This window comes from Rhinolophus ferrumequinum, chromosome 19 (genome assembly GCF_004115265.2).
Source record: "Rhinolophus ferrumequinum isolate MPI-CBG mRhiFer1 chromosome 19, mRhiFer1_v1.p, whole genome shotgun sequence".
NCBI lineage: Eukaryota > Metazoa > Chordata > Mammalia > Chiroptera > Rhinolophidae > Rhinolophus > Rhinolophus ferrumequinum.
In genome coordinates, this window is record NC_046302.1 from 53,975,944 (window position 1) to 53,988,426 (window position 12,483).

The window sequence follows — 12,483 nt, forward strand, 5'->3', positions numbered from 1 at the left end:
ACGGTAGTCTATCCCAGAGAAGAATCCCACATGAATGCCTATGAACCAACGATCTTCATGAAGGAGAAGGTGCAGGAAAAGTAATTTGCATATATTTTTGTCATTATGGAAATTGTAATTCAGAAAGCTACTTGTATTGTAGAGGGAAACATTTATTCTTGTTATCATGCATTACCCCTCTCATCATTGTAGTCCTTTTTAGAAACTTAGGGGTTCACTTCTATGTTAAAGAAATATTAAATCATAATGTCCTCCCTTTTCTCTGTGAGGAATTAAGTATTTAGTCCTTGGATTTATTAATCAATCATAAATTATCACTTGCTTTCCCTTCACATAGTTTGTGTTTATTGTATTACTTCTCATAATCTGCTTATTTATAGAACAGCTATTTGAAGATTTTTTTGTGTGTTTCTTTTCTACTTATTCTTTTCATGAATTTTATTTTGAAATAACATTGGTTCTCTTTCTAATTTGGAATATCTAATTGTTGTTTTAATGAGAGGTTGAGCCTTAGTTATAATCAATTACCTGAGAGTATTTACTGTTTTTTAAAAATTTCATTTTTGTGGACGATGACTGGTCATGTGGCTCTTAACAAAATTGTCATTTCCTGTGTTTTGTGGAGGCAGATTTCTCTGACTCACTAGTAGACTGTCACCTCCGTAAATGGTCTATGGTGTGGCAGTCACTGGCTTAATAATTGGGCTGAATTGCTAGAATACAGAGCATTGAGGAAGAGTTTCCATATCAAGTTATAATAAGTAAAATAGAGTCGTTTTGTACTTAATTCTCTTGTTAATCTTTAAATTCCTTTAAGAGAGTTTTATAATTTTAATCTCATTTCATCTTTGCATTTCCCTAACTGATGTTTCTGCCATATCCTTTTCTTTTGGTTAAAATGATAAAGAGGAGTAACTGGATTTTTAGACCTATATTCAACACTAGTTGGAGATTAAGCCAGGTGGTTCATGATGTGTGAAAACAGATTGAAATTTGGGACACAAATGCCACTTTTATTTCTTTCACTGAGTTTCATGATGTTGGAATTCATTCCAATATCCAGAGGCAAAGAGGCACCTAGCCCAGTGCTCCTAAAAAGCTTCCTTCTGAAAGCAGACATATGTTGTGTGTTAACTGGGTAAAATAGAGAAGGAAGGATTGTTTGTTCCCTGGGTACTTTATTGGTGTTCTCTGCTATTCAGTTTCTCTAGGAGGAAAGTGGAAATATGTACATCTTGTGATGATCAAACACAAATGCTGTTGTCATTACAATTAATATCATTTGACAATGTTTTGTCTTTCTTTGATGTCAGACAAGGTATTGTTATTTTTTGCACACACGCTTTAGCACATTACACAGGTTAATGCAACTTGAAGTCAGTTTTAATAAAGATCCATATCAAAACCCTGTGAGACACTGGTTACAATTTAATCACCCTTTTGCCACACATCTGATGAGAATATTCTATGCTGTGGAAAGAGATACTCTATAGCTGTCTTTGATTTAGATAAAATTAACACCAATTAATGTTCCTTATCAAGATGCCACCCCATAAACACCGGTAACATTGCTGCCCAGGTGACCGACCCATCAATCTGAAGTGTTCTCTCAGCTACAAATTTGCCACATGATATATCATTGTATCGATTCTGCAGTTGCTATGGTACCCTGAACAAATTCTCAGTATTAGTCCCTCAGGGCACAAATTAAGAGTCACCAGCATTATAGGATGTCAAGCACTTCACTTCCACTGGTCATGATGCTGGTCTAATTTAGTGAGAAGAAAAACAGCTCTGAGCTGGAATAAACTGTTTAATAGAATGCTTTGTATATAAATATCAATAACCATATAAGATTATCTAGGGTAATACATTTTAAAGCAATGCCGATACTGTTTAGACTTACTAAGGCACCAGTGTCCGTTTATCAATTCAATTCTTAAAGAATATTTAAAAGTTCATTATATAGTGATAAAGCAATGAAATATTGATTCAAGTGATGTGATTATTTAAGATAACATTCCTAAGAACTTTGGAATCATCGGATATATTCAATCGACTTAATTTTAGGATATCTACAAAGAATTGGTTTCAATTGGCTTAAGATATGAATATTATAGTAACTGAAATGCATGCCCTGTTTATCTAATTTTAAAAGCATTTTCATATTCCCAAAAAGAAACTATACACTCTTAGCAGTCATTCCTCACTCTCCTTTTACCCCCAGCACTTGACAACCACTAATCTACTTTCTGTCTCTATGGAGTTATCTATTTTGGACATGCCATAGAAACGGAATCATCGAAGATAGGGCCATTTGTGTCTGGCTTCTTTCACTTAGCATAATGTTTTCAAGGTTCTTCCATATTGTATCATGGATCAATATTTCATTCTTTTTATGGCCAAATAATATACTATTGTATGGATATACCACATTTTTTCTTCATTCTTCAGTTGGTTGTTATTTGGGTCGCTTCCACTTTTTGGCTGTAAGGCTACTACCGTGTTTCCCCGAAAATAAGACCTAGCAGGACAGTCAGCTCCAATGCATCTTTTGGAACAAAAATTAACATAAGATGATATTAATATAACATAACATAATAAATATCTCAGTCTTATGTTAATTTTTGCTCCAAAAGTTGCATTAGAGCTGATTGTCCGGCTAGGTCTCATTTTCAAGGAAACATAATATGAACATTCATATACAAGTTTTTGTGTAGAATGTTTTTAATTCCCTTGGAATTTCTGGATTATATGGTAACTCCATGTTTCCATTTCTAAGGATGCCAAACTTGTTTTTAAAGTGGCTGTATCATTTTACATTCTCACAAGCAATGTCTGAGAGGTCCAATTTCCCCATATTCTCAGCAGGACTTGTTAGAGTCCATCTTTTGATTATTGCCATCCTCATGGGGGGGAAGTGGTATTTCATTGAGGTTTTAATTGGAATTAATGACTTATGGTGCTAATCATGTTTTCATGTACTAATTGGCCACTTGTATGTTTGCTTGGTATAAGTATATATTCAGATCTTCTGCCCATTTTTCAATTGGGACTTTTTTTTTTTAAGGTTTGTCTTTTGTGTGTTCTAAATCCCATCTGAGATGCATGATTTGAAAATATTTTCTCTCATTATGTAGATCATCTTTTCAATTTATGGACAGTTTTATTTGGAGCATAAAGCTTTAAAAAATAATTTTGATGAAGTCCAATTTGTTTATTTTGTTGCTTGTGGTTTCAGTGTTGTATATAAAGAACATTGTCTGATTCAGTGACATGAAGATTTACTTCTGATGTTTTCCTCTAAGAGTTTTATCCTTTTAGTTCTTATATTTAGATCTCTGGTCCATTTTGGGTTGATTTTTATAGATGAAGCAAGGCAGGGGTTCAGCTTCAATCTTTTGCTGGTGGATATCTATTATAGATGGCCCAAAACTATTTGTTAAAAAGGTTATTCTTTTTCCCATTGCAATATATTGGCACCCAAACCAAAATCCCATTGATCATAAATGTAATAGTTTATTTCTGGACTCTGGACAGTTTTATTCCATTGATCTAAATATGTATCCTTATGCCAGTAAAACATTGTCTTTATTACTCTAATTTTTAAGTAAGCATTGAAATCAGAAAGTATCATTTCTCCAAATTTATTTTTTCTAATTCTTTTATTCCTGTTTTTATACTTTTTTTGGTTAAGAATGTTGAGCTTTATCACAGAGTTACCCGCATGTATTCCCAAAGAGAAAGAAACACTAGCACTACCGCATAGCCACTTGAAAAATTATTCTGGTTTTTGGTTACTAAGATGACAGTAAAGAATTTGGGAAATAATTGGTTCAAGTCATTGGGAATGTAACTGTCATCATTCCATTCATTCCAGGTTTCCAAAAATATAGTTTCATCAAAAAGAGAATCTCTCAAATCTGAACCTCTGTCATTCTATATAGAATTACTAATTAAACCAATTCAATTGTAAGCGAACATTATATCTTCTGTTCTAAAGAATTTAACTCACAGATGGAGTTATTTACCTAAGCCACGCTCATTACTTTCATTAACCCTATACCAACAGCAATTGCATTGCTACCTCAGCTCATTAGAAAATTAGAGTTTATAGACCTCAAAAAGTCAATAACTCATTTCAGCAATTCATGTATCCAGTGCTTGCTTCTTTAATGTTTCTTAAACATTTTAACAGTTGTCCAGTAGACAATAAAGCTACTTACTTTAAATGGAAAGTACTTGGTAGAAATCTGATAGTCAGTTTCACAAAAGCTTGAAAGTCTTGTGACATCCAATGATATATATACATAAAAGGAGGCCAGTAAGGAAACTAATAAATAATTCTGGTAAATCACATGTGTCACCAAGGGTTACAAGACCCACAAAACATTTCATATCTTGTCAAAATGAGATCACATTTTAATTTTGAATATCTATGTAATAATTAGTTGGAGCCACTAAATTTAAATCATCCAATAATTTCCACATAGGGAGTAGTAAGAGATTATAAAGACTTGAAATGATTCTGACATTGAAAACTAAATAGATTAGAAATCATGTAAAGCAAACTGTATAGTTAGCAAATTTCTCAAAAGGCTACCACTTTCCATCAGAGATCACCAAGAAGTTTTAGGAAAATGTTCGTACTGACTTTGCTGATTTTTTTTCCAGGTGAAGAGCATGTTGTGGTATAATCCTTCATAAAATTGTTTAGAATATTTCAGTGTCAATGATAAATAGCTGTACAAATATTATTCTTAATTATTTGAAGTTGGCAAGTTGTCACGCCCACTCATTTCTTCTAAAGGCTCTGCACTAGGTTGGGTTACAAGAGCTGGGTTTAGGAAATGGATGAACAGGAAACTCACCTGACTCGGTGCCATCATTCCTCATTAGCCTAATCACATTCCAAGCTGGAAAGATTACAGACACTGGGCAGCAGATGCCCTGCAGCAGACTGGCCAGAAGGACTTGCCAGAGTACCCACCGCTCAATATGTCACTTCAATTTCTGTGACAGGAATTGGTTCTGTTCAATGGCTAATGGAAAGTTGTACCAAAACTGATTATCAAGTGTTTCCAGTTAGATTGCGATAGATTTATAATACAAATCAAAATGAAATTTATGTGCTGTTGTCTGCCGCTCTACAAGGCCTTTCTTTTCATTTTATTTTCCTTTTTTTTTTTCCCCCAATGATAGGAATTGATATTTTCCAGGAATCTCAGCTCCTTTTCAGTTGAAGTCATTGTCTCTGTATCACCAATGCTTAAGTTATAGCTGGGACTTCGTCATGTTGCCAGTTTTATCAGATTATAAGTTAATGTCTTGAATATATTTTTCTTGAATTACAAAATTTTGGGAACCTTCATAGATTTTTAGTCAGATTCCTTGGGGCCTTACCAGAATACCAATAGGGACAAAGCATTTATTCTGTATTCACAGTAAATATTGACATGGATTTATCTGGCATATATATGTTTTAGGATACTAATAATACAGAACTTTACAAATTACGTCTACTTTTTTGGTGAAGATTTTTAACAAAAGTGGAAGGGCAGCTGTTGCCTTAGCTGATGCAGCGTCTGTTTCTTTCTCTCTCATTTTTTTTTAACATGCAATCACTCTTCCAAGCACTTGAAATACGTACATGAATAAAAGAAATATCCCTTAAGCAAGAGACCAAGACAGTTCATACATAAATCACATAACTCATAGAAAAAAATACATATATCAGTGTTCTTGCTTTGGGTACAGGTTGCAGTACTAGATATGGTGTCTGGCCTCAGATGTGAGTCACTACATTAAAGATGTTCAAGAAAATGAATCATTTACATAGCTGGTGAGAGATACAGACCGAAAATGACTATCATTTAGTTGGATAGATTGGTAAAGGTAAGCAGCAGTACCTAATGGAGAACCTAAGGGAAGCTCCATCATTCGGGCCTTGTAACTGTGCTGACTTCTACTCAGTGTGTTCCAAGGACCAGCAGCGTCACTGTCACCCAGAAACTTGGTGAAATGCAAAAGCCTCGAGCCCCCTCCGAGACAAACTGAATCATTATTTGCACCTTGGGCACTTTGCATTGCACTTAACCCACCCTTAAAGTTAAAAGTTCGTTTATTTTTTATTGTAAAGTTCATAAAAGCTTGTCACCGATTTAGAAAATATCAAGCCATCTAAATACCTCCACCAGTATTTGGGCAGTTTTGGTTTTGCTTTTTCTCTTTATAATCTTACATAAGAAATATTATGCACTACTTACAATGTTGTAAGGATTTTTTGTTAATAACATCAGAAAGCATTATTAAAAGCTAAATAAAGATTTTAATGTCTGCAGAATGTTCTATCAGAGTGATGGACAAAAATTAAATATAATACTCTTAGTAACCATTCAGGTCAACTCGACTTTTTCATGGTCATAATAAAAAATATTTGTACAGAAAGGGCTAGTACGTGTTTCTGATTGTTTTTTCAGACATTTCAATACATGATGAATAAAAATATATGAATGTTAAGAATTTTGGTATATATCTCCAAGATGCATTACAAAATTTATATACTTTGATTACTCCAATTTTGATTATATTAAAATAACATTTATTTATTTTCAGTATCATATTCTATTTAAACTCTAATGTTTTTCATATAATTAGACGAGACTATTACTTAAATATCTAATAGTCTATGATTAAGCTTTCCAAATCTTTATTATATATTCCATGCTGGTATATTAAAATCCAAAATGGTAGAAAAACTGAAAATGTATAAATTGAAAAATATTTAAAAGATAACATTATTAAGAATTAAACATTTACGAACTGACACTAATGCCAAATAAATGTTTTGTTTTGTATTGTTTTGTTTTGTTTTTAAGGAAGATATTTGGGAAAGAAGATGAAAATGTGTAATAATCTGAGGTTCTAGAATAATATTAGTCAAACATTATTAACCCATTACTTTATTCTAATATTTACCTTGATCATATAGAATAGGATTATAATATTTCTGAAAATTAATCTTTAATGAGACATAAATGTTAAGTATTCTGACTCTTCCCAAAATAAAGAAAATATCTAAGACTATATACAAGAAGCAAAAAATAATCTGTATCTTCAGCCTAAAATTTTATAAAATATTTTATGAATATATAAGATATAATTGTACACTAATAAATAATTCGGTAACATTCATCTAATAGCTGACACTACTCTATTAATAGATTTGAATAACTTCAAGTGAAATGTGATTAAAATGAAAGCTAAGCCTAATATATTAACAAATGTAGAAAATTAGAACTAGAGGAATGTAGACAATCTGGTTTTTTTTTTTTTTAATTCAACATTTACTTATATAAGGAGGAAACAGAAAAGTGAGGCCTACAAAGACCTGCACAAGTTTGAGAAGGGAGAAGTTTTATACTAAGAAAGTAAACTTGGACTATATATATAAAATTAATCTATTAGGTGTATATGAATAAAAATTGTGGCTACCAAAATGTGGGTATTACTAAAAATGTCCAAATATTAGAAATTCAGAAATCAATTCATATTTGGGTGTCAATTTTGATAGACTTTAATAAATTGTTCATTTCCTAGGCACAGTTGATGAGAAGGGTTTATAGAGACGTATTACTCCATGGGTGTATGAAGAAAAATAACTTTTTTTCTCCCTGGAAAATAATGGCAGCAACTTAACTCTATCAAGTTGTTTCTAATATTTAAAGTGATTTAACTTTATAATACTGGCCTAGGGATCAGGGAACTGGAATTGGGTGTCATCTTTAGCAGCAGTTTGACTTTGTATATAGTAAGGAAGATTTCATTATCCTTATAGTTTTGTTAAATATTGAAATTACTGATTTTATTTTACTGTAGTGCCATAGGCACTGTAATAAAATAATCTGTTGGAGAGGCAAGATTTTTGTCTTGAGGCTGTCATTTCCAAAATTATGGATATTACTGTAAGATTTTGAAATATTCAGCTAGAGGAATATGGTTGCTAGAAATTGTGAGGAAGAGAGTAAAACTATTCTACCCCATGTATCCTCTACCGAGGCTGAGAAGAAAATTGTGAGGAAGAGAGTAAAAATTGTGAGTGAGGAGAGTAAAACTCTCCTACCCGATGGAACCTCTTTTAAAAGAAGAAAATACTTTTAAAAACATTTAATGGTTAAGTTAAAATAATACAATTAATAATTCTTGAGGAAGATAATTTTTCCGAAGTAGGGGCGTTCAACGCCACGACCTCCGCTTGTTCAGAGTGTGCCAGGGTCCATTGCTTACACTGGCATTTCCAGAAACATGATACCGTCTAGGAACCACGAGGTGAAGGAGCACCTCGCAGATAGGTATGTGCTAGTCCAACTCACTAGGCTTGCAACATTTCAACTTGTTAATATAGAGAGAAAATAGCATTTCAGTAAGATTAGACCTTCATGTGCACCACACTTGTTGGAAACATCTAACTTTTGATTCTGTTACATTTTAGTTACCACCTTAGATGAAGTCAGTTGTTGCCCTTTTTACTTTTGCTGAATAATCTATCTTTTAAGTGACTTCCACATTGCAGGTGTATGTGCTCATTGGGTTGTATCAGCATTCCTCGTCGTGATGGTACCTTCACTGTGAAGCGTCACCCATCATCACAGTACCAAGAGTCACCCTAGACTTTAATTCTCATTATCCTTCTAATAAAACAAGTTTCGTTAACATATATTGGCTACTCACTACATATCGAGTGCCACACAGTATGCTCTATGTGTATTATCTTATCTCATCTTTTCAACAAGCCTGTAAAATAAATGCTGGAATTACAACTATTTTAAAGGTCAGGGATTTGAGACTGTGGATAAGAAACTTGCTCTAAGACACAAATTGAAAAACTGCAAAATGGACCCTAATTGTTTGATTTCAAAACTTAAAGTCACACTTCAAAATAAAATAGAACTTATTTTAAAATAACTACTTACGTCAACAAAAAGGACAATACAGAGTAATTTTTAGGAATACAAGGAGTATTTAGGAAGACATAAGTTTTATAGAATAATAGTTCAATTAATAAGAATCTAATTACTATCCATAAATAAAATTTAGAAAAACAACTATAAAATTTCCCTTTTAATACCATAAATATAAAAATCCAAAAAAAATCAAATGAAATATAGTGTAAAACTTCTAATGAATTAAGTAATATACTTGTGACTTTAGGAATGACCTGCAAAATTAAAAATATACCATATTCATGGACAAAAACATTAAACATCAAAATGATGTCAAATATACTTTATTATAGAATTAATGAAATTTGAGGCTAAATACAAATAGGCTTCTTTGTGGGATTTACGATGCTATTTCTAAAATTATGAATAAACAAGAATATCCTTAATATTTCTGAGAAAAAAGACCTGGGGGGAATGGAGCTTGCCTATGTTATATCAAGCTTTATGATTAAAGCTCTAGTAATTCAGTATGAAGAGTCAAATAAATTAACCCCCAAAGTAGTCTTTATAAAAGAAACTATGCATAGAATATATGGAATTTTAATATATGACAGATTGATGTGTCAGATCAATAGGGAAAACAATTTATTCAATATATGCATCTATTAAAATGTTTTTATATAGAAAAAATAAAATTGGCATTAATCTCACATCGTATGTAAAAACTATCTCCAGCTTGTTTGAGGACTTAAATGACAAATGCAACACTAACAAATTTTAGTTGAAAATACAAATTAATATTTCTCTAAACTTTGAGCAGAGAAGTATTTTTTAGCATTATTAAATACATCCTAAATATTGATATTGATATAAAATATTGATAAATTGTATTTAATAATTATTCATCCAAAGTTCTCTTAAATGGAAAATAAGTTATGAACTTGATATATACTTGGTGAAGATACCTTGAACACTTATAACTGACAAAGAATTATTATCAAGATTGTCACAAAAAAATTACAGATGAAAAATGAAAGCTCCAAAAAGAAGAATGAAGAGAAGACCTGAATAGGCACAAAAGAAGAAAAACATTACACCAATAAAAATATAAAGAGGTACCAAACAACGTTATTGCTCAGAGATTGGCAAAGTTTAGTATCTCACGGCATCAGTGTTGGCACACAGGACCCCTTCTAACTGCCTTTCGGAGGTTAAGTTAGTAACCCATTTGGGGGAGACATTTAGCATTGTCTTGTAAAATTCAACATTAAAAAGGAGTAACGTGGCAGTTCTCCTAGGTATGTCTCAAGAGAACATTTTGTACATATGCATCGGGGGGCAAGTACAAGGATGCTCGGAGCAGCATAAGGGTGCAAACACTTTAATACTCAAGGGCAGAAGGTAGTGTAATGTCACGGCTTGTTTATGTAATGCTGTAATGGAAAACAGAACTAACACACCGCAGTGAGACGCCAGTACAGATGTATCTTAGCAATTGAGTTTAAAAAGCTAGTGTTAGCATATACCCATTTGTTTTCTTTAAGTAAAAAAAACAAAGAAAACCATACATTTAAAAAATATTTGCACCAATCTACTATCTATCTATCTATCTATCTATCTATCTATCTATCTATCTATCTATCTATCTACACACTTGGCATATGTATATGTATATATACACATATACTCGTATCTTATGCTTAAATATTTACATGCATTTACATGTATATATTAAAACAATATTTTCAAAGTCATGGGAATGATAAGCACAGGATCAGTATGTCATTCACATAGGGAGGGGAGGCAGGGGTAGAATTGGGGGAAGGGGCCTAGATAGAAAAGATTTTGTCAACTATTCTAGAGTCTATGTAGATGTGTATTTTATTTTGAATATATGCATTAAGTCTATTGTTGAAAACAAATGATTATTCTCATATGTGTGTATACACACACACACACACACACACACGGTGCCAAAAAATTGTACATGCATTTTAAGAAAGGAAAAATGAAATTAAAATTGTGATAATATATACTGATAACAAAAGACGAACAGAAGTCACGGGTATACATTTTTTGGCACTCCGTATATGAAACTAACACACGATAAGAATGTACCATGCAAAAAATAGAGCTTGTTTTACAAAGGATTTTCTCATCATAATCATTTTAACTCAAGCATTTTTCTACTTTGCTTTCAGCTTGATGATTTCCTGAATCAGATCCATAAACTCCAAAGATGTCTGGATGAACAGAAAGAAGCAAATGAAAATTTGGAAATTGAACTCAGGCACTTACAAAATCGGTAATTATTTCACAAAATATGTTGAATTCAAGATTGGGACCTTAGATTAAAAAATCTTTATATCTTGTTTCATATTTTCTTAAATATCAGTAACATTTTTGTTAACTAGAAATATTAATGAAAGGAACTTACAGATACTCAATACTTGAATCAATGGACTTCTTAGCTTTTATTATTTTTTGCTTAATAGATGTCGTACGTTATGGTAAAGGCAATTTAAATGTCATTTAAGAAACAACTTTAGTTATAAAAGGTATGGAATTTCTGAAAGGCAAAAAAAGCTTCCAGAATACATTTCACATAAAGCTGAAAGAATTATATTATCTGTGAGGAAAACTTGTAAACCATACAATTTGCTGGGTAGTTGATAAAGAGAACCACTGTATTTAAGTGAAAGTAATGGTTTGTTTAAGTAATTGATAGATAGTGCATATGTGTTTTTTATCTACGCGGTGGGGATGACATGTTGTGTGAAAAACGTTTTCACCCTAAAGAGGTAACAATAAACATGATGTAATTCTTGATATAAGACAAACGTGGGCAGAGGTATCAAATAATGTGATTTGTATTGTAAGGAGACTGAAAAGGCAAGCCAAGATTTCACTCTAATTTATACAAATATTCTCAGAAAAGTAAGTAGATTGTGATTAAAGCTAAGGAAAAGCACTAAGCACCTGTGGAAAACTAAAAGGGCTTTCGAGTTTTATCTGGGTAGACAGTTGGCAGTAAACCATTGGAAAGTGGTATCGAGATACAAATCAGGCTGAAATAAAGCTGTGATTTCCCTCTTAGTGGTATGAACAAAGTATTAAATTGTACTTAGAGGAATATTTCCTTGAGACATTTGGTATAATATACTGCATCATATTTTAGTTATTAAGAAAGAAATTTACTTTTAAAAAGACACTATATAAATGTACATAGCTATTTCCAAATGAAGTCAGGTATGTCATTACTGACATACCTGGTTTTCCTCATCCCCCGCTGATTAGTGGGAAAAGTGAAAGCTTACTAATTGAGTAGTGAATAAAGCTTCCTTTTATATGATAAATAAGCTTGCCTTTCTAAAAGTCTTTGTCATTCACTGAGCACTCCCATTGCCTGTTTCTTTCTCTAACTTGGAAGAAGTTCTGCCTAATAGGTATTGGAGGACTGGGGGAAAGTGGCCAGCTGCTGGCCTTAGGCTGGCCCTTGAGTACGCACTGCTGAGTGTCTACGAGTCTGTATAACGTCTAG

The 12,483-nt window shown here is 32.4% G+C and overlaps 1 protein-coding gene across 2 annotated transcripts in view; it reads left to right on the forward strand.

The window, feature by feature from the left end:
- CCDC102B (coiled-coil domain containing 102B) overlaps positions 1–12,483 on the forward strand; it is a 202,167-nt gene that overhangs the window by 163,693 nt on the left and 25,991 nt on the right. The window contains exon 8 of one of the 2 annotated variants that reach the window (XM_033087552.1): positions 11,144–11,247. In XM_033087552.1, the coding sequence (XP_032943443.1) occupies positions 11,144–11,247 (104 nt within the window). Of the gene's footprint in view, positions 1–11,143; positions 11,252–12,483 lie in introns of those variants that run through there. The other variant, XM_033087553.1, reaches the window with a different exon arrangement.